Source organism: Martes martes, assembly GCF_963455335.1.
Source record: "Martes martes genome assembly, chromosome: 6".
Taxonomy (NCBI): Eukaryota; Metazoa; Chordata; class Mammalia; order Carnivora; family Mustelidae; genus Martes; species Martes martes.
The window spans coordinates 8,957,100-8,982,444 of NC_137893.1; the positions used below are offsets into that span (position 1 = coordinate 8,957,100).

At 48.6% G+C, this 25,345-nt stretch overlaps 1 protein-coding gene across 1 annotated transcript in view; it reads right to left on the reverse strand.

The window, feature by feature from the left end:
• TMEM181 (transmembrane protein 181) overlaps positions 1-25,345 on the reverse strand; it is a 52,587-nt gene that overhangs the window by 9,483 nt on the left and 17,759 nt on the right. Inside the window, exons 3-11 of the mRNA XM_080806303.1 lie at positions 24,193-24,248; positions 22,357-22,447; positions 21,027-21,148; positions 17,808-17,918; positions 6,437-6,517; positions 4,403-4,502; positions 3,717-3,847; positions 3,383-3,474; positions 2,248-2,305 (exon numbers count right to left, since the gene is read on the reverse strand). Coding sequence (XP_080662429.1) covers positions 2,248-2,305; positions 3,383-3,474; positions 3,717-3,847; positions 4,403-4,502; positions 6,437-6,517; positions 17,808-17,918; positions 21,027-21,148; positions 22,357-22,447; positions 24,193-24,248 — 842 coding nt within the window. The remainder of the gene's footprint in view (positions 1-2,247; positions 2,306-3,382; positions 3,475-3,716; positions 3,848-4,402; positions 4,503-6,436; positions 6,518-17,807; positions 17,919-21,026; positions 21,149-22,356; positions 22,448-24,192; positions 24,249-25,345) is intronic.

Below are 25,345 nucleotides of genomic sequence, written 5' to 3' on the forward strand. Positions count from 1 at the left end.
GGGGGGGGGGTGCCCAGGAGCACAGGTTTGACCCACAGGCTGTCCAGGGAGCTGGTGCACTGGCCCAGGCACTGGCCCCATGTGACCTCAGACAAGACCCTTGACTGCCCTCAGTTTCCTCACATGAAAAATGAGGGGACTGGACCAGCCCCTCACACACATGGCCGCAAGCCTGCCAGGGGTGTCCAGTTTTCTGAGCCTGCCCTGACCCACGTCTCCTGCATGGCTTCCTCTGCCTGTGGCCCCACCCAAGTCTGCAACAGCACCTCCCTTCCCGGGCCCAGCATGCCTCCCCTCCTCTCCAGCTCCAGGCATACCCCTGCCCCCAAAAAACTTATTAAAGCATTATAAGGCTAGGAAAGAACAAAACACAAATAAAGACCCCTCTGCCCCCCAGTAACTCGGGCCCACTGTCCATAAGGACACAGCTGGCAGGACACTGCACGCAGCTCTGTACTTTCTGCTCAGCATTTTCTCCCTCACAAGGTCCTATATGCTTTGAGGACCAAGACCATGGCACACTGCTCATAAGGCATACACTGAGCAACCTTCAGAACGCCTCAGACTTCTAAATAACGGGATGGAAAGGCCACCGGCACTCCCCTGCTGCAACCTGGTTAAGAATCAGGTGCTCATACTACTTGCTCTGACATGTGTCGTCTCAACATAAGGGACACATCTTTCAAGATACCATCATTCACTAAACCTCCCTCTTTCTCAGAGGCCAGTCCCGTAAAGAACCACATATTCTACCACTTCATGAAAGTTCTGCAAAGTGTCCAGAGAAATGTTGGACGTCACCTAAACTCGGGACTCAACTCTGTGCCTCTGGGATTGTCCTGCTGGAAGCATGCCTCCTAGACACCTCCCAGGGCTCCCTCTGACCCCCGGTCCCTCACACATCCACACCTGGGCTCAGCAACCAGCTGTGCCCAGGAGGCACTGCCCTGTGAGATGCCAAGGGATGTCGAGAAACCTGGAGACTCGAGGGAAAGCCACGCTCAGAGCTGACTGCCATTTGCAGACCTCTATGTCAAATAAAGACACTGGACCCCTTTTTCGAAAGTACAAAGTATTCTAAACTGGTGAGAGCACAGCATCACCCAGAGTGCTGGGCCCTGTGGCTGCCGGGCCTGCAGGCCCACACAAGCCAGCCTGGCCACTCCACTCATTCGCTTGGAAACCTTTCTCGACTTGAGAGAATTAAATGAACAAAAACGTTTGCTTAATTGCTCTCCAATGGTCCTAAAATCTGACACAACCATAAACCAAGGAATGGGAGCGAGCATTTTTTTTTAAAGATTTTTTATTTATTTGTTTGAGAGATAGCCAGTGACACCAGGAGTGTGTGTGGGGGGGGAAGGGTCAGAGGGAGAGGGACAGACAGACTCCCTGCTGAGCAGGGAGCCCTACAGATGTGGGGCTCAATCCCAGGACCCCGGGATCATGACCTAAGCTGAAACCAAGAGCTGGATGCTTAACCAGCTGTGCCACTCAGGTGCCCCAAGACCACCTCCTTTTAAAAAGAGTTTTAGTATTTATAAACAAATATTACCTTTAGTCCTGGGAAACTAGTCTGGACATTTAGCAAAAAGACGTATTAGGTGAAGAATGCTTGTTTCACACCAGACAACCGCCTTCCAAGCAAGGGCAATTTCTACCAAACAGTCTTTCAAACTTTTTTTGTTTAAGATTTTATCTGTTGGGGCACCTGGGTGGCTGTCAGTTCAGCATCTGCCTTAGGCTCAGGTCATGATCTTGGAGTCCCAGGATGGAGCCCCGCCTCAGACTCCCTGCTCAGTGGGAAGTCTGCTTCTCCCTGTCTCTCGGCCCTTCCCCGCCCCCCACACCTTTTCGCTCTCATTCTCTCTCTCTCTCTCTCAAATAAATAAAATTTTTTTCCTTCAGAGACAAGCAGGGAGGTCTGCAGAGGCAGAGGGAGAAGTAGACTCCCTGCTGAGCAGGAAGCCTGATGGGGGCTCGATCCCAGGACCTCAAGCATGACCTGAGCTGAAGGCAGACACTTAACTGACTGAGTCACCCAGGTGCCCTGACCACTTTGTTTTTAAAAGCTATTTTTCATCCTACTCACACATTTTTCCAAATTTTGCACCCATGAACATTCTATAGTCTCTCCTAGCCAGTTAGCAAGCTCATGTCAGCAGCACAATTTAAGTTACAAAATTCAGGAATTTTTAAAAATAGCATTAAAAAAAAAAAGTCTCAGGCATCATTAATAATCCTTACCTGAAAATTTCCTGTGTCAACTCGATACTGGTACATTGGATCATGTAATTCATTAACTCTGAAAATACAATATTATGAAAAATCATAGATCAATAATTAGCTTACTTTTCATTGTATACTTTCATTTGGCTTTTTACAATAATCTTTTAACAGAGGTGCCTGGCTGGCTCAGTGGGTAGTATGTGCAACTCTTCATCTCAGGGTCGTGAGTTCAAGCCCTATGTTGGGTATCAAGATGACAAATAAATAAACAAACAAATAAATCTTATTAACATAAACTACTTGCTAACCAACAGTAAGATTTTTAAAAAGTAATCCTAAATTTCACATTGGAAATGCATCCGGCACTACTAAACTGCCCGCAGTTGTCTATGCTGTGAAGCTACAGTATTTTCTGTTACAAAAAGTCCCTATACTATCTCTCCCGCGATGTCAAGAACTGTTCTCCGACACCTTTTCAATGGCACGTATGGGCGCTGGGAATAGACAAGCACACAAAGAAAGCTATAAAAGTCAGTGCTGATGTCCATGCAACTCATTTTAAAGGGAAGCCGGGTAGCTGAGGAGGCAGGGACAGGGCAAGGAGACAAGGCGGGCTGAGTGCTGTCATTACTGGGCCGTGGAGTCCAATGTGCCAAGGGCCAAAACCATAACCCTGGAACGGAACTCGTTTCTGCAGAAACTCCTACTCAGGTGCATCGAGCTGTGACCACGTGAGGCTTCTGCGGTGGCCCCATTTCACAGGACAAAACCACTAGTTACCATAAGCCCAGGAAGCTGAAGCAGGGAGGGGAGTTCACGGATGCAAGCGCAGGGAGAAACTAAAGCTTCTGGGGGGAGGGCGAGCCAGGACCCCGGAGTCCCATTCCTACAGGCAATGATATCTTTGCCACTCTGAAGGAGAAATCTAAAACAACGTGCGTGGTCTTTATCATTTTCCAGCCGGGACTAGAACTGTGTTTTCTATATGCCAGTCAGGCTGAAATGAATCCTCAGTTCAAGTCACGCTATCAAGTCACCCTGGTGACAGATTCCCTTCCAGATGGGTTCACAAAATACACTGAGACTTCGGATCTGTCCACCTTTGTCAAATGCTTTCCATGCCTGAGGCTTCACACATAACAAAATTACTCACGTCTGCCATATTCCCAGTGTGACAGAAGCCAACCACAATAGTCCAACAATGAAGAATTTAGGCAAATAGAAAGTCAAACACTTCCTTTCTCCCTAAAAATAAAAAAAAAAAAAAGTAAGAAATAAGTTAGTAATTCTAGCAAACCATTAACCCCTGGTAGACCACACTAGATCACAGACGCTCCAATCATTTCTTCACAGCATGCATTCTTCTGCTGACGGAGGCTGAAGACAGAGTCTCAAGGAGAGGTTGCCCGTAAGGGCTGTCACCAGAGCGTGGACCAGAAGGACGGGGTCTCTGACCCCCTCTGGCAGGGCCGAGGGCAGAGGCTCACCTGGACGCGGACCCCGTGATACACACACAGCCAGAAGAGCAGCAAGGCACAGAGGAACACGGACTGGAAGAGGTCGTCCAGCATGCCTGGAAACCAGCTGTTCACCAGAAAGGAGAGCGGGAAGAACGGATCTGGAAGGCACAGACGGAAGGGCCTGATGGGGGCGGGCTCACCCCGCCCAGCACAGGGCACCTGTCCTCTCGGCGAGGGCAGAACTCACCATCGCCTTCTCCTCAGTCAGAGCCAAAGAGAGGTAGTGAACTAAAGGCTGTTTTGTTTTTCAAAAAACCAAAAAGCCAGCGAACAGATTGCCCCAGTGATCACTACAGAGCGCCGGCTGCTCCCGCCAGCCGCTCTGCCCCACAGGCCCAGGAATCCCGGTGCCGGGGCTCTGCAAGCAAACGTTTCTGAAGCAGCGGAAGAGGCACAGACGGCAGTGCCGGCTGCCTCCAGCCAAGTTCCAAGACAGCTGCGTCTGCAGCCCTTCCAGGATTTAACCACCGAACCAATCGCTTACTGGTGAGAGCCGCCAGGCATCCGCTGTGTCCCGGGGCAGCACAGCTCGCGCTCTGCAGGCGCTGCTACCTGTTCCTCCAGCGGCTCCTCGGCGGCCAGAGCGGCTCCGGGACGCCTTCCAGCTTCAAGCTTTAAAGGGGGAAAGCTCCGAAATACAAATGGGCACCTACCATTGTAAAGCAGCAGCAGAGGCAAGAGGATGGACATCCACTTCTGCTCCATCCCCCAGTCCCGCATGGAAAACTTCCGGAGGGAATGTGCAAACAGACACTGCAAACCGAATCAGGAACTCAAGTTACTGTGTTTGCTTCCGCCTTGCTCAGTCTCGCTATCACGGTATCACGCATCACGTGAAGTCTTCCCTGAGTGAGGGTCAGCCAAACCCGAGTTAACCCCTTGCTGCACTGACTGAGACTAAGGTAAGATGTGAATCACTGGCAAGGAGCTACGGATACAATGGCACAAGCTGTTCTCCGAGGGGCAGGAGCAGGCGGGGGAGACACTGGCCATAACGCCCTGCCCACCCTAGATCCCCCCAGGACAGGCTACTTCCATCAGGTGGGCCCCACACAGCCACACAGAGGACCTCCCTGTGGCAGGCCACACGCCCCCACCCAGGCGACATCTACAGATGGCACCAGCTTCTAAGGAGGGCACCAGGGCTCCCTGAACAAACACCTCCCTGAAGAAGCTGTGTTGAGCCATGGGAGTGTCTTTAAAGTACTTTAAAACAGTACACAGTTTGTGTAAAAGACCCTGAGTTTTTTGTTTTGTTTTTTTCTGTAATCTAACATAAGCCAATGATTTCCTAGGGAATTTGGACTTCCTGGGCTGACGGGCCATTTCTCCCAGGCTCTGAGGCTCGGGCTCAGTTCTCTTATTTAAGAACATCGTGCCCTGGGTGCCCACCCTTTGGGCCCCAGAGTGTGGCAGCAGCCCCTCAGACAACAGAGATGCTTCAAGAAACAGCAAGGATTCCTGCTGAGCAAACACAATCAGCAGCTCTCCACTCAGCTTCAGCAAGTTCATCAGGGAAAGCCCTGGGAGTGGCTGGGACCACGATCTCCAGCTCTTGGCAGAGTCCAGGGTCTGCCAGTGGCTGTGTCCTACCCCCTCATCTACAGGCAGGTCCCATGTCTCCACCAACCGGCACTTTCCTCACACGTCTGTCCCCAACGAGCCTATGTCCTTCTGTGTACAGTCGGACTGTGAAGCACTAAGCTATCCTTGCTTGGGTGGCAACTGGAGTGGCCCCCACTGCAAAGAGGGGACATAGCTCCTGCATGGCACACCCTCCGCGTCAGCAAGGGGCAAGCAGCTGAGGGGTGGGACATCGCCCTTCAGATGGCGCAAAGTACCACCAAAAGCCCCCTTTCCCTCCCCCGTATGTGTGTCGGTCCTGACGTTCTTCCTCCAGTTTCAAATTCCCATCTTCACTGACTGGGCCTCTGTGGGAATCGCTTGTACTCCAAGGGTAAGTATTTTCCCCAAAGTCACAGGGTGCTTGCAAACACTGAACTCAGACCCCAAAGGAGCCAAAAGCTCCTACTTCCAAACCCACTCATCTGAGGCCTTCTTCCTGAAAAAGCCCAGAGACCAAAAGGTCTGGTACAATTTTCCAAATGCAAAAAACCCAAGCGTGTGCTGTATCATAAAAAGAAGGTCGTTCAAACAAGGCAGGTGAAGTGGCACTGTCACTGCACCCTGATGAGCATTTACTTAAAAGCCAGGGGTCTGTCCTCACTAGGACACCACACAGAGGTCCTTATGAGCAGATACCACACACTCTTTCCGCACCACAGCGTCTTAGCGGACATTCGGAATATTGGGTCATATCAGGTCGGCCCACTGGATGGAGCATCATGGAGTTCAGATAAATCTCCTGTGTGGTTCACACTTTTTTATTTTAACTTAAATTCGGGTTAGTTAACATATGGTGTAAAATTGGTTTCAGGAGTAGAAATTAGTGATTCGTCACTTACATACAACACCCAGTGCTCGTCCCAGCACGTGCCCTCCTTAATGCCCATCGCCCATTCAGCCATCTTCCCTCCTGCCTTCCATCCAGTAACCCTGTCTGTTCTCCATAGTTACGAGTCTTTTACAGTTTCCTTCCATGGTTCACACTGTGATAACCCTAATTCATAAATTAACTCAGCCCTTGTTAGGATTTTGATGTGGTCTGTCAGGCAAATGGGACTTACAGTGACAATGAAGGTGAGCACCACGAAGACGAATCGGAACCAGATTTCCAGCTGGGAAAATGCAGGGTCATAAGTCTTCCACTAAAATGTAAAATAGAAAAATAATTGAAAAAAATATATCTAAAAGGAAGTACACCAGATTATTAATAATAGTTATCTCCAGATATGATACTATAGGTATGATACTATAGGTATGATACTATAGGTAGTTTTAAATGTTCTCTTTCCTTATGCCTTCTTACATGTTCTAAAAATTTTAACCCTTACTACATTTTATTTTTATATTAAAGAACACAGACTTTGAATATCTTAATTACAAGAGTTGGAAATAGTTTTCAGTGGTCATACTAATGATAAATCTGATAGACAAATTATTCTGTAATCACAAGAGCATCTGGCTTTTAAATTTCATGTCAAAAAATCAATGCTGTCAGCATGCCTGCGTGGTGCAGTCAGTTAAGTATCTGACTCCTGACTTTGGCTCAGGTCATCACCTCACAGTTGTGAGATCGAGCCCCACATGGGGCTCCACGCTGAGTGTGGAGCCTGCTTAAGATTCCCTCTGTCCCTTTTCCTCTGCCTGCCCCCACCCTCACACGTACTGTCTATCTCTAAAAAAGAAAAATCAATACCGTCAATTCCTTTGTTAGCAAAAGCCATGCTTTCCATTAAAAGAAACAGATTTTTAAAAGATGCAAAAATGTGAGTAGGTAGGATGTTCTAAAAAAAGACTAAGTGAAACACATAAATATGAACCTGACACCGCAAAGTACAAGGGAATTACAGGTGTCAGCTCTCATGCTGACTGAGTAGATTCACTCCTATCGAGTTTACACATAACAGAGCCAAGGAGGCACGCAACACATACCGAGAGCAGGCAGAAGCCCTTCTAACCTCGGTCGCAAGCCAGGTTTCTCACCAGACCCCAGAACACTGCACTGCAATGGGCCAATGAGCCCCACTGTTTTCATGCATTTAAAATCATTTAAGCAATTTGAAAAATCTACTTGAGAATAGAGTTATAGACATGAGATTTACCTAACTTACCTGAAACATTTAAAATACACACATACAGAGACAGGTACACAACCACACAGTTTAAGACACTGACAGGAGGCAATGAAGGACAGAAATCTCTGGCTGTTAAGAGAGAGGCACACCCTTTAGTTGCCCCAAGCCACGGTAGGGAGGGAGCTCACGTAGAGAATCGTGGACACACTGCTGTGTGTCCAGGGAGGAAACTGTTGGCTGTGATCCAAAGCAGAGAGTACAGAGAGGAGAGCTGAAAGAGAGAACTCTAAACACCTACCAAAGGTGGTCCCCCTCGAATCTCCACCTGAACACTGATCAAGGCATTAGTATGAGTAAACCACCTGTGGCTTGGGGGGAAAAAAATCCCTGAAAAGGATCACTGGCTCTCACAGAGGGCAGGAATAGTGCCTGGTCCCATGGGCAGAGAGAAATAAAATGCACAAAGGGGCCCTGGGTAGCATACCCCAAATGCTCTTACCCAAGTGGTAGGAAGAAAGTACCTGCAGATTTCATGCTGCTTTGTCCCACCTAGCAAAGTTTAAAAGCGAGGCCTAAAAAAGCTAAGCCATTTCCAAGTAACTTCACAATATCCCAGAAAAAAGCTCAAAGACACTTATAAGAATACAAAATCTAACATCAATAATGCCTGGCATTAAATAAAAAGCACCAAACATGTAACACTGTGTGTGCCGACTATACTCGAAAAAGAAAGAAAGAAAAAAGAAAAACACCTAACGTGTAAAAAAAAAAAAAAAAAAAAAAAACAAGAAAATCTGAACAGTAATGAGGAAAAAAAAAAACCAATCAAAACCACCCCAGGAAACCCAGATGACATGGAATTAGCAGATAAGGGCAGCGAGAAGCTAGAGCAAAGTCTGAACATGTGAGGTCGGAATCTGGAAGAGCAACAACAGTGGAACAGACATGACAGAGATGAGTGGATGTGGAGATGTCACTACACACGATTTTAAATGAACCAGAGCAAAACTGAACAGAATATCAGTAACCTGTGAGACCACTTCAAGTGGCCAAAGAGATGTGTATTTGACCTTAGCCAGGGGCAGGGGGTGGGAGGGTGGGCAAGAGGACAGAAGAAATATTTGAAGACATAGTAACAGGCAATTTTTCAAATTTAATGAAAACTATGAACTCACCAATTGAAGAACTCAGTGAACCCTAAGTCAGAGAAATGAAGTAAAGTATATCAAGGAAAACCAGAATCAAATTGTTTAAATAAGTAAAAGAGAAAAGTCTAAAAGTCAGGGTCGAGGGGCCGGGCGGAGAGAAGCATCTATTCAGAGGACAAAGAAAAGGAAGAACAACAGATTTCTCGTCAGAAAAATGCCAGCCAGAAGACAATTTCAAAGTGCTGCCGATGAAAGTCACCAAGCCATAAACCCCACATATACCTACTAGAACGGCCAAGATTAAAAACACAACCATACCAGTGCTGGAGAGGATGTGAGGTGACCACAGCTCTCTCGTTTGCCACTGAGAGAACGGAAAGCAATACAACCACTCTGGAAACAGTCTGTAAGTTTCTCAAACAGTCAAACACATGCCTACAGCATGACCAGCCACTCCAATCCTGGGTAATTACCCTGGGTATTTCATGGTATTTACCCATGAAAGCACATGTCCACAGGTACTCACAGAAGCTTTGTTGCAGCCCTAAACCGGAGACCATCTAAACGCCCCTCGATAGGTGAAGGGACCCATAATCTATGCTGTACTGGTTCACTGGGAACAAAAGGAATGAACAAATGATATAGCCAACAGCGTCAGTTAATCTCAAAATAGTTATGTTGAGTGAAAGAATTCAAACGTATTGTAAGACTGTGTTTACATAAACATTTTTAAAAAGATTTATTGGGGGCACCTGGGTGGCTCAGTGGATTAAAGCCTCTGCCTTTGGCTCAAGTCATGATCCCAGGGTCCTGGGATCGAGCCCCACATCGGGCTCTCTGCTCAGCGGGGAGCCTACTTCCTCCTTTCTCTGCCTGCCTCTCTGCCTACTTGTGATCTCTGTCTGTAATAAAATCTTTAAAAAGATTTATTTATTTTAGAGAGACAGAGTACAAGCAGGGGGTGGGCAGGGCGAGAAGGGGAGACAGAATCTCAGGCAGACTCTGCGCTGAGCGTGGAGCTCGATGTGGGCTCCATCTCATGACCCTAGGATCACAACCCGAGTGGAAATCAAGAGTTACACTTCACCAACAGAGACACCCAAACGACCCGTGTTTATGTGAAATTTTACGGAAATACAAATGAATCCATAAAGAAAGCAGATCAGTGGTGGCTGGGGGATGAGAACGTAACAGGAGGAAGGGGCATGAGGGAACTTTTAGGGAGTGAGGGGTATGCATATTGTCTTGATTATGGTGACAGGTGCTACGTATGTCAGAACAGATCAGACTTTGTATTTTGAATACGTGCAGTTCATTGTATGTCAACTATACTTTGACAGAGTCATTAAACAAAAACCAACAACTAACAATCAATGTTAATGAGAAGGTAGAAATCCTAGTGATTAAAGACATATGAACTTCAAAGTCAGAGACTCAGGTTCAAATCTCAGGGCTTCCATTTTCTAGTTGGGAAACTAGCTTCATCTCACCCTCAGATTCCTCTTCCACAAAATGGGGAAACTATTATCTACTTTGTAAAATTACCAGAACATTTAAGTAAGATGATGCTTACAAAAAGTTTAGCACAGTGCCTGGCAAACAGCACAAGTTCAGGGTGCCTGGGTGGCTCAATTGGTTGGGCAACTGCCTTTGGCTCATGTCATGATCCCAGAGTCCCAGGATCGAGTCCCACATGGGGATCCCAGCTCCAAGGGGAGTCTGCTTCTCCCTCTGACCTTCTCCCTCTCATGCTCTCTCTTGAATAAATAAATAAAATGTTAAAAAAAAAAAAAAACAGCACAAGTTCAATAAATAACAGCTGTTACTGTAAATCCCAAGCGTGACACAACTATTATGATCACTGCTTTGGTGTTTAAATGTTAAATAGTATCATTTACAAAATGATCACAGTAGCAGTTATGAGCACTGATGGGGTTATCGATATCCTATTCAAATAGAAAAAAGTGTACTGCGTATCTTAGTTTGAAAAACTAGATTGTAAGGCATAACCAAGAAAAGAAAGAAAAAGTCTTAGCATTAGGAAAAAAATTCACAAAACATGTTTAAAGTTACAATGATGAAAAGACACTGAGGAGAAAAATAACTAAGGACCCCTACAGGAGGGGGGCTCTGTCAGAAGAGCATAGAAAAACTTGCTCACTTTAAAAATTAGCACAGGAAGGGCGCCTGGGTGGCTCAGTGGGTTAAAGCCTCTGCCTTCGGCTCAGGTCATGATCCCAGGGTCCTGGGATCGAGCCCCGCATCAGGTTCTCTGCTCAGCAGGGAGCCTGCTTCCCTTCCTCTCTCTGCCTGTCTCTCTGTCTACTTGTAATCTCTCAAATAAATAAATAAAATCTTTTAAAAAAATTAGCACAGGAAAACAACGCTTTATCCAATGAATGTAGCTAAACATAAAATATGCCTTTAGTTCTAGACGAAGAGTTACAGGAAGGAGGCAGAGGAAGGTGAGCTGGAGCAAAGCACAAGATGCTGGCCCGTGGCCGGAGCACTGGGCTGGCAGGGGGGCACAGCGGACCCTCGGAGCAGTCCTCTTCAGCTCCCACTGTGCCGTCCTCCTGTCCTTCCTGATCTAGGGAAACCACGTCCAGCAAGGGTTTCTCTCCGGAGGACTGCCTTCACTAGCAGAAGCTGAGCGGAATCACCTCTGTGTTCCTCTGGGACAGGCCAGTCTCCCAGGCCAGTCTGGTATTCACGTGTGCCACTGGCTTGAAAAGTCTTTCTTTTCCCTTGACTGAGCCCAAGAAGAGCTCGGGAAGTTCAGGGAACAGGGCTCCGGCCCCTTCGGCTCAGACAACGGATGCAGGGTTGCCAGCGCTGGGAGAAGGGCCCTCAGGGATTGTCAAACTGCTGGCCAGTGCCTGCGCCACCACCATGACTGGGATGACAGCCACTGTGCGGACCTCACCATATGGAATTAGGGGAGTTTGTTTTGCATTTATTTTTCAGCACAAATGTGTACATTTGAGATTAGAAAATAAAATAAGTAAAAGGAAATAGAGTAAATTCCCAGAAAACATTCAGGCTTTAGACATCTACTTTGCAATCTTAAAAGCCATCATCCATTCACTGGCATGCGCAGCAAGGTCCTCTGGCCTTCACAAAGCCACCTTTGTTTTTCCAGAGACTGGGCTCACCCCGCGATACCACAAACTGACTTTGGAACAAGCATCCATTTTATATCTGAGGCCATTTATCCCTAATCACGACCTACAGGGTTTTGGTCCAGTTCTCCAGTCATGCATTCAACATTTGCTGAGCACCTACTTTGCCCCTATGCAAGCAAATACGGTGTCAAATACTGCATAGAAAGGACACCACGAACACAAAGCAAGTCAGTCCCAAAGTAGGAGCTAATGTTTCAGCAGAGAACAAATACTTCATGATATTCCCCACACCGAGTCCTTTGACTGGAAAAGCCACAGGAACACCCAGGGATTGGGGGGGGGGGGTGTGTCGGGGTACTGGCTGCTCAGGCTAGTGGTACTCCCAGCAACCTAGCGCAGCACTAAGCAACCCCTTGGAATTGGTTCCAGGCTCAGATTCACAGCCTAGGTCTCCAACACTTGAAAACCATACGAAAGTTATTATATAGAAAATCTGGAGGGGAAAAGCCTAACATATGCTCTTGTAATCTGTCCTACGAAAACAACAGGGCAAGTATGACCCAAGAATCCACTAGTGCTCCTCAAAGTACTGCGGGGCTGTCAGTCCTCTCAATTCACATGGAAACCAGAGGGTGTCTACCACACAGAAAACTGAAGGACTCGAGAGCATGAGCTGTTGTTTTAATCTCATCCCACAGGGAGAAGTCGTGGAAGTTTTCTTTAGGAAGAAAAAGGAGGAAACGAAATGTGAACAGCTGATGGCAGTGTCACTTACGAACTAACCTAAAGGGCACTTAATAAGAGGGGAAAATGTCCAGCTCAGCCCTAAGGACACCGGGAGCTGAGGGGATGTGCACAGAGGTGTTCACAAGGCTCAGGAGAAAATGACCCAAAAACGAGTAAAAGCAATCTGCCCCGTGTCCAAAGTCCACACTCCGCTGCGTATGCACAGCATGGCCAAGGAAATAAACTCTTAAAAACACAGGACATTAGCAGTATTCTCTTGTGTACCTGCGCAACCTAGAGAGTGGTCTTGACTTGAACATGGCAATGGGACGTGGTCAAGATGTACTGAGAAGAATAAGAGCCGAGAGAAGAGGCAGAGAGAGGAGAGCCGCTCCACTTCAAGCGGAATTGTGCACAAGCAGAAATCTGTGAACCAGGTGGTCACAGGGTATGGGCATGAGAACAAAAGGAAAGAAAGCAAGCGTCTCCACACACGGGTACGCGGCATCAATGACAATGCCAGACAGAAGAGAAAGCCCCCACGGCAGGCGAGACCAGAAAAGGACCAGAACCATCTAGATGCCTGCAGAAGGGCAGATGTATTCTGCCTAAAACAGAGCGTCCGAACACCTGGGGGCTGCCCTTGTGATGATTCTCTCTCCCGGGAGAGGGAGATTTTCATCCTGAACTTGACTGCCATCAACAAGGAAGAACAGGCGGGCGAAGCCGAGGGGGGCGCCCAGGGGAGGTAAGACCTACAACGACCAGCACACACGGGGCGAACAGCGAACTCGAGTCCCCAGGAGGCAAAGATTTCCAAGGAAACGCCAAACAACAGCAATAGAAACCCTCACATGTCAAATTCCGTCAGAGCAGCAAAGTCTGTCTGAAGAAACAAATGTGGTTCAACAGGCAGCCCCGGAACGAGCTCTGCGTTTCCAAGGGCACCACGTGTTTGGTTAAGTTTCTACTGAAAGGGACATACCTACAAAAAACTGCATGTGGACCCCAAATGTACGACTCAACGGACTGCCACAAACGGAGCACACCAGTGTCAACAGTGTTCTGGTCAAGAGACTCCATCACCACACCCCAGAAGCCCTCCCCCAAACCCCCGCCGAGTCACTAACTACCCCCGCAACACTGATCTGGACTTAACCGCACGATGCGTCTTGTCCGTTCCTACCACGGATGCAGATGGACTCGCACACCATGTGCTTTTCTGTATCAGGCTGATCGCCTTCAACGCCAACTCACACCGGTGAAGGCAGCTGCCAGGGCTCCTTACTGCCCTGCTCAGCTCCACTCCAGGCACCATGTCCCCGCGAGCTGTCCTCTACCGAGGGGCGAGGTCAGCAGGGCCACATCACTAGCGGAGCTCAGGAGCCCCGGCAGCTCACGCCCTTGCCGGCCTCGGCATCTTCCTGACCGTTTCATCTCAGCCGTTCTGGGTGGAGAACGGGATCGCTGAGATACTCTTCAGATATATTCTATTGTGTTCTGCTTTCTTTACTTCCAAAATGGAAATGAAATCAGCTTGTAATAAAAAGATTAGATGGGAACAATTTTTAAAGCTTTTTAAAAGGTAAAATCGTAAAGAAAGAGGGCAAATAATTAAACCTATACCGGGATGTTAGTAACTGCCACAGTGCGGCATAAAACTTACTTCTGAAATTTCTAGCAGCTGCCGAAAGGGAAACATGGTGAGCCACACAGCTTTCAGTCTACTTCTCATGAACGGAGTTTGTAACAAACGGTCAAAAGGAATTCTGTCTGGAGGTTTAGATCAGAGTTCACAACATGATGGATACTCTTCAGCAGCAATTTTATAAGAGATACATACTTTGCATAAGGTTCTCTCGTTCCTTTTTTTTTTTTTAAGATTTATTTACTTATTTATTTATTTGACAGAGAGAGAGAGAGAGTTAGTTCACAAGTAGGCAGAGAAGCAGGCAGAGAGAGGGAAGCAGGCTCCCGGCTGAGCAAAGAGCCCGATGCAGGGCTTGATCCCAAGACCCTGAGATCATGACCTGAGCCGAAAGCAGAGGCCTTAACCCACTGAGACACCCAGGCACCCCAAGGTTCTCTGGTTTCTTAATGCATCTCTGCACAAGTTTTAGACATAACCCTAAACCGTGATTTTCTGAGGTAGCTCTTCTGTAACTAAGCTCCTCAGAATGAACTTCCAGAGGGTATGTTGGCTTCCCCTTTCAAGTATCAGTTGTCTGATACTTGTCTCTTCTGATTATAAAGGTAATAAGGTAATAAAATAAGGTAATAAAAAGCTCATTATAAAGAATCAAAAGAAAAAAAGAAATCAACCATGAAGCCTACTACCCGGAGATAGCCTACTAGTTTCCTATAATAAAAAATGTCAATCAGCACTTTCAATTAATTTTTTTCTTCTCCTTTTTTAAAATCAATAGCAGTTTGTGTTATCTATTCTGTGACCAGTTTATTATTAACAGCTGCCGAAAAACTAATTTATTCATTTAACCAGAACTCTGCTGAATACAGATTGCTCCCGACTTCCTGCCATGAAAAATACAAATCTTTGTGTGCTTTTCTAATTGTTTCATTAGAATAAATTCACAGAAGTAGAATTACTAGGCCAAAAAGAATGTGCACATAAAGGCTTTGATACACCGCCAAACTATGCCCAACACTGAAATTCATTTACACCCCCGTTAGCCTGTATGAAAGAACTTGTAACCCAAGGTGTGATTTTCTTGCAGGTGTTTGTAGCATTTGACAGGTTAAAAAAAGATAAAAATAAAAAGCACGACTTTTTGAATTCTCTGATTCTTTGGTTTAGAGCAGGGATAAACATCATCTCACAAGTCTGCCGGCCATTTGAGTTTCTTCATCTGTGAAACGCTGTGGTGTTAGCCTCCAGTTCAGCCCGTATATATTGATTACAAGCCTAACCGTGGCCAGGCTCACTGCTGGGCACTGGGAACACAGAAATGCACAAAAATGGAGAAAAATCTTAGGTGACATCCCCATAGACCGCAGGGGTCTCACGTATCAGCATTCTGGATGCTGAAGAGCACCACTCAGAGCGAAGCTCTGCCTAATGGCATCATTCCAGATGAGCTGTTCCGACGGCAGCTTCCCTGCTGAGCCCTCCAGTGAGACCACGTCACCCGCCCAATGGTGGAATGACACGTACCAAGTTTACCTGAACTATGTACCAAATTCTTTAGGAAGAAGTCCAAGGGGAAACAAAACAGAGAAGATGGAACAAACCAGTGTAATAGGGTTGGGGTGGACTGAGGCTGTGGGGAAAGCTGTGGAAAGGGCTGATAAAGCCTGTCGCAGAGAGGAAGCCCCGACGAAGACGGAAAGGAGAGGTCCTCTGTCTGAGAAACGTGGTGTTCTTTGTTCTCTGCGTTCCTGACTCGGGGTGATTCTAAAATGGCAAAGTTTACAGCACAGCTGGTGCGCGCAGCGGGGAATCAGTGTGCCCGGGCTTAGGGCACCTGTCTCAGACCCTGTCAGGGTTCGACCTCTGCATCATGACCTCGAGGACACAGGCAGGATGCTGGCCAGATGTTCTGAGGAAAAAGCTCCAGGAAATCTTTCATACCACAAAGAACATTACCCAGATTCGAACTCAAAGGATCAGGAGAGGCGGGACCCAGCAGCCGAAACCGCTGAAAACAAATTCAAGAGCAAAGGGGAAGGCCTGAGCGGCGTCGGAGAATTGTTACAATCCAACCGCAGAGGCAGAGAATGGGAAAAACTCACCGGGGTCAGGGTGAGAAGAGACCGAACGGTCAGGGTGAGAAGAGACCGAACGGCAGTTACGGAGGGAAGAGGCCGAGGGGTTTGCAGCAGATGGCGGAATGCAAGCCGGTGAGGAGGCCCCAGCCACACCTGGAGCGCCACCTGCTCCTTCTACACAAGCAGCCGCCGCCCCCCCCATCCCCGCCAGGCTGACGGGGGCGCCCCGGGGAAGGGGACCGGCAGCCTGACGGGTCCCGAAGCCACCCCCAGGGCCATGTGAAGGAAAGGAAGAACCTCCGAGGGGCTGACAACATTTCTAAATACCTGGAGAGCTATCGCGTGGATAAAGAACAAGACTCATTTTGGGTAATCCAGAGACAACGTGAAAAAAAAGTAATCTGAACGTTAACAACGGGGGCCGTCGCCTGCTGAGTGCCTCCCATGAGCAGGCCTCGTGCGTGGTCCCATGCCCAGCCGACCTCCAGGGTCGGGGACCAAAGTGGGGACCACAGGCGCCACCACGCAGGTGGGCGGGGTGGGCGGTGCACGTCCGCGCACTGGAGAGGCCCACACGTGGACACCGCTCGGTACAGGCGCCCATCAATCCACATGGAAACCTGCAGGGGAATGTTCGTCGCGGCAACATTCATAAAAGCCCCAAACACCCACCAACCAATGAGCAGACACAAAATGCAATCCCCCCACACCCTGACACGCTCAGCAAAGCACGTGGGGTTGACACCCTCACATTCACACCTGAATTTCGAAAATACTATAGGTGATGAAACAAGTCCATCACCAAAGACCACACATGGGACGAATCCGTCCACACGAAATGCCCAGAACAGGCAAATCCACAGAGACAGAGAGAAGGTGAGAGGCTTCTCAGCCCCTCGGGGGCCGAGGGAGGGACGATCAGGGAGTGACTACTCTCGGGCTTCTCCCAGGGGACGGGAGTGCCGGCTCAGTCAAGCGCCACGGTTCAAAAGGAACCCGTTACCAGCTTCACTGGGTCTACGAGGCTTTCTGAGGCATCTGGTTTACGTACAAGGACACGGGCTCGACGACAGTGAACGGCACATGACGGTGCCGGCATCTAACCCAGCTCGACCCCGTACTCCTCGTCACTCTGCTGGTTATCCCGGGGCACGAGCGAGCGGAAGGAACCAAGAGGCTGGTTTCCGTGAGACATAGGACAGCAACGTCTCACAGTGACAGCTGCGCTGGGCTGGCCACGTGACAGCAGAGCCCACACCCTGCCAGAGGTCCTGGTGGGGCCCGAGGGCGGCTCACAGGTGGCGCACAGGCACGGCGAAGGGGGTCCCGCCTTGTTCTTCTTCTACCAGGAGGGTTCGCCGCCGGTAACTCCTACTGACCTTCCAACGGGAAGGCTACTCTATTCTAAATCTCGGAACATCACAAAGGGTTTCCGAGTTCATGCTGTTTCCTTAAGCTCCACTTGGTTCCATGTACTTGAGAAATTATGGTTGCCCTATAGTTTTTAAAAAACTGTCCACGTCTTCCACTGTCCAAAATAACATGATTTCAACGCTGAGATTTATTTCAGTCATTTGACAGAAGAATGGGAGCTAAACAAGCCACAGAAACACTGAGGTCAGCTGGCACACTTACCGTAAAGTTCATTTCCTTGATGGGTAGCTTCAGGTGTTCAAATCCCACAATCACGGTATACTGCGTGTAGTTCAAGTAGCCGAGGTGAGCCACAATAATTTCTGCACACTTCTGCAAAGATGCAAGGTAGAGCTGTGTCTTTAAAGCAAGCACGACGGGCTCCCCCACCAACTGACCCATGAAGTAACACATTTCAACAACAGATGAGCAGAACTAACCATCGCCAGGGAACTCGCCAGAGCCCAGAAAAATTCCGATGCCAGCCAAAAAACAATTCTTAGAAAGAAAAAACCAAATGGGTATTTTTGGAAACAAATAATAGATGATTTGCAATCATTAGAATCTTTCTACTTTGGACGATTCAAAGTAACGTCACCTACATAAAAAAGTTAACAACGCCACACAAACCTGACATTTGCACACGTGCACTAGTCGGGGTGGAGGGAGCGTAGGCAAAGACACAACAGGTCAGACCCCCGAGCCTCACTGTCCTCCCTGCTCACTTCCACAGCTGCTGCACGATATACAGAGTGACGGCCTGGCCCCCTCCCCCGGTGCCTGCCCTTCCCTACGTGGAGCCCCAGGCCCACACCCAAGGCAAAGGCTGCAGGAGCAATGGCTAGTGTGATCACTGGCTAGTGTGTCACTGCCTGCCCGGAGCTCCTGTCTCCTGTCTTGGGCAGTTAGGAGCCAGGTCCCCTCTGCTTCCGTGTGGCCAGGCAGCCAGTGACCTGGGTGCAGCCACGCGGCCTAGCACACCCCTAAGGCGGCCTCCCGCGGTCTGACAGAGCAGTCTCTGGGTGGCGCCTGTGTGAGGCGCAGCTGTGAACAGGGCAGTCACCCCTACCATGGATCAAAGGCTCCCCAAGCCGCGAATGTCTGAGGTCAGGTAGGAAAACAGATCTGGTGTTTGCAGAAAGCCTTAAAAAGATAAGCGGACGATCAGCAGGTAGGGGTGCCGACCTAAGGGCCAGGGAAGAAGTTAGAAGGGGTGAGTGTGCGTGTCGCCCCTGGTCTCTGCAAAACCAAATTCGTTCCTGACAGGTCACAGGAGGTCACATGGGGACAGGGGCAGCTAAGTACTGAGCAGTACTTAGTACTCAGTGAATGGTCTGTGCTGCACAGATGACCACTTCTTATGAGCCTGGGCTTTCAGAGGATCGCCTGAATTAAGGAAACAGAGCTCAGCCCACGAGTACCTTCCAGTCTCTAAGAACTACGGTGAGACCACCTGATGGTGTGGGGGTTCTCCGCTCGAGCCACGGTCTGCGTACTGATCACAATCTGCCCCTGCAAATCCCTGGTGAGAACCCAGCACTGTCACCCGCCCGGCGCGGACCACTTACTATCCGAGGTGCCCAGCTAGGATAAAAGGTGGTCAGCAGCTCTAGAACAAAAAAATCCCACCTTGTTTTAAGTCAGGGCAGTGGTCCTGGGAGGGCTGGGGAGGAGCCTGCACAGAGAGAGCAGAAGAGAGAAGACCCAAGGGTGACACAGTAGAAACTGTGGGAGCGGAGAGACACCACAGCGAGCCATCAAGGGCCACTCTCGAGGTGCACAGCATGGGGAGCACTGCTAAGAAGCGACAGGCAGACAAGCAGCCTCGCGGGCAGCCTGGCTGTTCCAAGTACAGGCCTCAGACATGGTGACCGAGTCGTCCTCGTTGGCCTGAGACTTGTTCTGGTTAGAAGAGAAAGTCCCCCATCCTGGGAAACTCCTTGGTCCTCACAAACCAGCAGGATCAGTCACATCCGCCTTAAGATCAAGTCACCGACCGCCGGTTCATCATCCCCTGCCCGGTGCGAGCAGGAGCAAAGCCAGGGGTGGAAGCTGGACTCCCGACAGCCTGGGGGTGGAGGCGAAGCCTCGCCTGTGCGTGGTCCTTCCAGACCCTCGCCTGTGCGTGGTCCTTCCAGACCCATCGTCGCATCCATTGTCCCTCCTGTTTACGCAGCAGAACTGACCCAGCACCGACTGTACAGACATGGCGGGTGCTCCGCCCCTGCACTGGGCACTGCAGGGGCCCCCAACCAGTGTCCGACTTGATCCCCGCCACTCTACGAGGATGGTCAGGGAGGGCGTAGCCCCACTGTACAGATGAGGACAACGTGTTTGAGAGGCCGGCCCAGCCCTCCTCCCATGGGTAACGATGTAGGCGGAGCGAGAGTCTGGTCCCTTGTGCTGCTTCCCGAGCAACACCTGCCCAGGCCCACGAGGCAGACCAGGTCTCGGAGCAGCCGCCTGGGGACCTTCAAGCAGATGCCCGCAGGGGGGGACCACAGATGGGGCCATCATGCAGCAGGAACCCTCCCCTACCTGATGCCTTCCTGCCCGGACAAGCAGGCCTGCTGTTCTGAACCAGGCAGCACGTGGCTGCCAAGGGCACAAGCTCTAAAAGACAAAAGCGTGGGCTGAAATCCCGGCCCCTGCTCACCATGTGTGTCACCTTGGACAAGCGCTCTGATCTGAGCCTCAGTTTCCTCTTATGTACAACGGGGCTCCAGTAACAGGGCCTGCCCTGTGGGACTACGCTGGGGACCGAGGGAGACCCGGATGGACGGGAAGCCTGGCATGAGGCCTGTCAGGGCAACCACCTGCCTAACCCCCCAATCTACACATTCTCTTTCCTGATGCTCCTTGTGCTCTCCATGCGCCTCCACGACCTACTTCGTCCCAGGGGGCCTCCCTGCTCTACACGGAGTAGTCCCACTTCTGACTCTTGGGACGCTGACAGAACATGGCACCAAGAAAATCAAAAGTGAGGGTTCCTTTCTTGCTTTGGACCACTAGGTTTCCTATCGCACAACCACACGCTACACCCTGAAGTAGACACTCCAACAAGGAGGCCGCTCTCCCTACGAGGCCCGGACCTCAGCCCCCACAGATGCCCCAGAGCAGGAAACTTGAAGCCCTGACCAGAATGACCACGGCGTAGCGGCAGACCTTCACGGGTGACAAGCAACCTGTGACAGCCATCCGTAGACACATCAGGCTGTACACACACACTGAAAACAGGCATCGTGTGTGTGTGTGTGTGCATGTGTGTGTGTGAGAGAGAGAGAGAATGTGTGTATGTTTGTAAGAACTGAGGAGATCGGCGTAGAAAGTGACGTGAGTGTTCCGCACGATCACTGGTATGATCTGATTCTTCTACTTAGGAAAGCAGACATGTAACAGGGTAGCATGATGAGTAACTGTTGACCATTCGAACGCACTCACCCCTGCACAGGTAAGGGTCCTTGTCCGATTGTGAACTTTGTTATGAATGAACATGGTGGTTCCATCTTGAGCTACACCGTCGACTTTAACAGTCATGAGGAAGCTTGTCTGAATAGATGTTTCTACAAAAGAAAGAAATTCCGTGTCAGAGACCACATCAGGCACATCACACTTGCCAAGGTGAGGGCCCCGAAGGGTCCTTCAACCACCTCAGCCTCAGCACATGTGAAAACCTCACACTTGTCTGTGAAGTAAAGCCCTTCTCTCAGGTACTACGTCCAACCCGTTACCCAGGGGCCTATGTAAAAACCTACAGTACAGGTCCACCGATTTGGTTCATAAAAGGGCAAGCATTTCAAGGCTAATGAAATTTTATTTTTTCATTTCCCACATAAATTTCTAACTTAACTTTATACTAAAATAAAATTAGATTTCTTACTTTTCTGATGACATATTTTATTATTTTTCTGTTTTTATGCCCATGGTTTAAAAAAATCAGAGAACAAAAAAATACGACGATATCATTAAACACAACCCCACCACCTAGATATAACCATAATTAACATGTCATGTCCATCCTTCCAGAGCCTTTTCTAAGTGCACAAATATACACTGATACCAAATTTATTTATGTTTTTTTAAAGGTTACAAAAGGGGGTTAATTTTTTCGGTAATATACATTTTTTCCCACTTAACCTACTGTGGTCGTGGGGTTATCTTTTCAAACTCCTTCTCAGCCAAAGCGCCTCATCTGACTCCCAGAACATGGGAGCTAACATGGGTGACCACGTCCTCGGCTCCCCCTGAGCGGCCCATAACTCCAAACGAGCAGAACCGAGGCTTCAGAGACGCAGATGCAGCAGGGCAGGTGCCTCAGCCTGGGCAGCCCCGGGATACTGAGGCCAGCTCCTCCTCGGCTGTGGGGAGGTCCCGGGCATGGCAGGATGGCAGGCACCCTCTAGATCCTAGCAGCACCCTCTGCCCCAGGGGTGACAACCTCCACGTGTCCTTGGGGGACAGAACCATCGTCTCAGGGCATCAGAACTGAAGCCTCTCCCAGAGCCCACGGACAAAGCTACCACAGCAGAGGCAACACCGCGCAGCCACGGAGCTAAGCTGACCAGCGCTCGCTGAGCGCTGCATCATGGCTTTTTCTGGAAGACACTGGCAGACACGTAAGGGGCTCCCAATTTGTTGCTGTTATAAAGAATAATGAGCGTCCTTGTGATCCATCTTTGAGCACCTGTTCAAAGGGTTTAAAGCTCTCTCAATCTTTAAAATATGGTGCTTTGTACAAAGAAACACGATTCCGCAATGTCAGGCTTCCTACCTTTCGACTGATCCAGCTCCACAACACACGTCAGCCACAGCTGCTGATTATAGGTAGACAGAGGATTTGAAAGGATTTGAATTGGCTTCAGCTAAGGCAAGAAGAAAAAAGAGTTAAATAATCCATATGACCTTTTCATTAAGTCTACCGAATACCTCATCTTAACGTACAAAATGTACATTTAGTAAAAAAAAGGTTTGTAGAAGCTCTGAAACAGAAATGTGTAGTTTTCCTTTAGACAAGATAAGTAAACTTCTGCCTTCCAGAAAAAGAAAAGACTGATTTCCTATTGGAGTGCCCTCTGTCTCATGAAAACCTCTCAGCAGGCGATGTCTACTGCCCGTAGCCTTGGGACCATATACCTACTTAAATAGCAAGAAAAAGCCATCCTGGAGGAAAAAAATTAAAAGTATATAGAATACGATGTATCATAAGATAATAAATAACACTAAGGATAGATCTTCATATTCACAAGAATCATTTCCTTGGTTCCAACATGCCAGATCAGTTGCTATCTGAGGTCTATTGTTTTCCGCTTTAAGAAAGTCTTAATGCCCCTGGAGAGAAAAATTAGAGGAGACCCCACTGCCAATGGCGCTTCCGTGCTGTGCGCTGAAAACCATTAATACTGGCTCCTAGCAGCCACGGGAGACAGAGAACATTGCTTAAGGAGCCACCCATGGTTCCAAAGATATGTATCATTTGAATGCACAGTGTTTGAACATAAATAGTAGTATCTGTGTTTTGGAACTGACAGAAACGCCCTGTGACTGAAGGCTTACCCCAAGCCATGAGCATTGAAACCCACCAGAGGATGGTCTATCATCTTTCAAAAGTGAGCGAGATCTTTCAGGAGCAAGTCAGTTTGGTGGGACGGCTGCGGTTTATAGTGTCCAAAAAAAAAAAAAAAAAAAAAGGACTTACATCCTGAGAGAAAGAAATTTTGAAAGACCTATGTTCAGGAAACCCTGATAACAGCACCTCTTCAAATCAGGTCCTCAGGGCAAGAGGTAAAGAAAATCAAAAAACACAAATGTCAGTGGGCTAACCAGAGGGCCCTTTCCAACCAGCAAGAGTAAGAGGATTTAAAAGGTAAGTTTTAGGACACTTCTCTTCTTTTGCTTAATTATAAGGGTGAAAACCTACCAGAGAGCTAGGGTAAGGAAGATGGGAGGGGGTGTTGGGGATCAATCAGATTTCAACGTTATGGTGCCATGAGAACGTGGGACAACTGCATTCAGTTTATAGATAAAGATATCATGTCTGGTCTGCAGCAAAAAAAGGGTTTAGTTGTGGCGCTCTCACAATTAGCATTTGTCAAAGATTACTGAAACTCTCCCACTGGAAGGACCTTTGTTTTTCTCTAAAGATGGTGAAGAATCGACCACATTTAAGAAAGAGGATTTTTTTCATGTAAACTGAGTTCATGCAGGAATACCAATCATCGGAAAGACCTGCTCCTGTTAGAAACCCGACACGGAGACCCGCATTAACTAGTGTAAACAGTAAGAAATAGATGCCCGCAGGAGCACCGCCAAAACGTACGGCCTAGGAAGACATGTGGGCATGAGGACTCAGGGTGAGCCAACCAGCATTTGGAAAGCAACTGCTGCTCCCTGGGCGGACAGCAGCATCTGCTCTAGCGCTGAGCTACTGTCTCAGGGGGGAACATCCTTCTAGCAAACAAGAGCTCAGAGGCCAGCAGCTGACAGCGGAGTGAGGACGCATACTGCCTAAGAAGTAAGCTGCATGGCAAGGATGGTGCGTCCCCAGGACCCGCTGAGCGACCCGGAAGTTTATTGGCCCCTGCCAGCTGCCCCTGCGACCCAGTCTTACCTTTTTACTATTATTTAGTGAAAAATTGGCTGCAGAAGTCTGGATTACTTTGGGTCCTAAAAGTGTAACAGAGAATGAGAAAAGTAGGTTATACTTACATCGATAATTAAATTTATTGATTGTTTTTCAAATGCCAAGAAAAACTCACACATTATGTAGACGCGGTCTTAGTCTCCAGGTCTGTCCTTAGGGGACATGTAAACACACGAACAGACACACAACACCCACCCTGCTGCACCTCATGCCTTCCCGACGCAGGTGGACACGGTCTGACCACCACACATTGTGTATGATTCCTCCGGGATCTAGCTAGGCCCAAACCGCTTTGCTTTCAAGACTGCTCACTCGGTAGTGCTCAGATCCAAGAAACTATTATGATACAGACATGGTCTGTATATTTTGTAACGTAGAAAGATTCCTGCTAAAAAATTAAGACAAATTTATCTGTTCATCCAATTAATCCAGTCTTCCAAAAATATTTATTAAGCTTCGGATATTAAAAAAATAAAATATATGAATGTATACTCAATGTAGATTCCTGAAACAGCAGATATATAAGCTTAACGGAACCTTACGATGAAATTTTTCAGAGCTTCAGCCTTAAAGGAAAGCAGCGTGAAGCAGATTTTAATTGAATTTATTTCATTCTACAATCATGCTCAGCTGCGAGGCTAGTTTTCTGAGCTGCCTCAGTGACCGAGGATCCTCCGTCTTGAGGAGGTGCACGAGTATCACAGGAGTCTGTATGGGTTTGCAACCGATGCAGTGACGTGTGTCAGGGACGTGCTCGTGAATTCGGAGGAGGCTGCCTCTGCGTGGGGAGGAGGCCGGCAGCCACAGCGAGGCCTGTTCTAACAGAGTCACAATCTGACAAACCCCTGCTCCAGGAAATAAGGTGGTCTGCTTTCTCAGAAAGAATTAAGAACTGGGAGTCCGAAAAGTCTAGACTCTAGTCTTAGCTAACTTGGCCTTCTGAGTCTCAGTTTTCACATCTGCAAAACAAGGGTGACTGGCCCAGTGGTTGCTAAGGCGCTCCTAATTCTGAAATCCTAACGACGTTATTCCCAGAGGACTCGAGATGGTGGTTCTTGTCAACCTGACTGGGCCCTGGGTGCCCAGATAGTCGGCTAAAGGTGATTCTGCTGCATCTGTG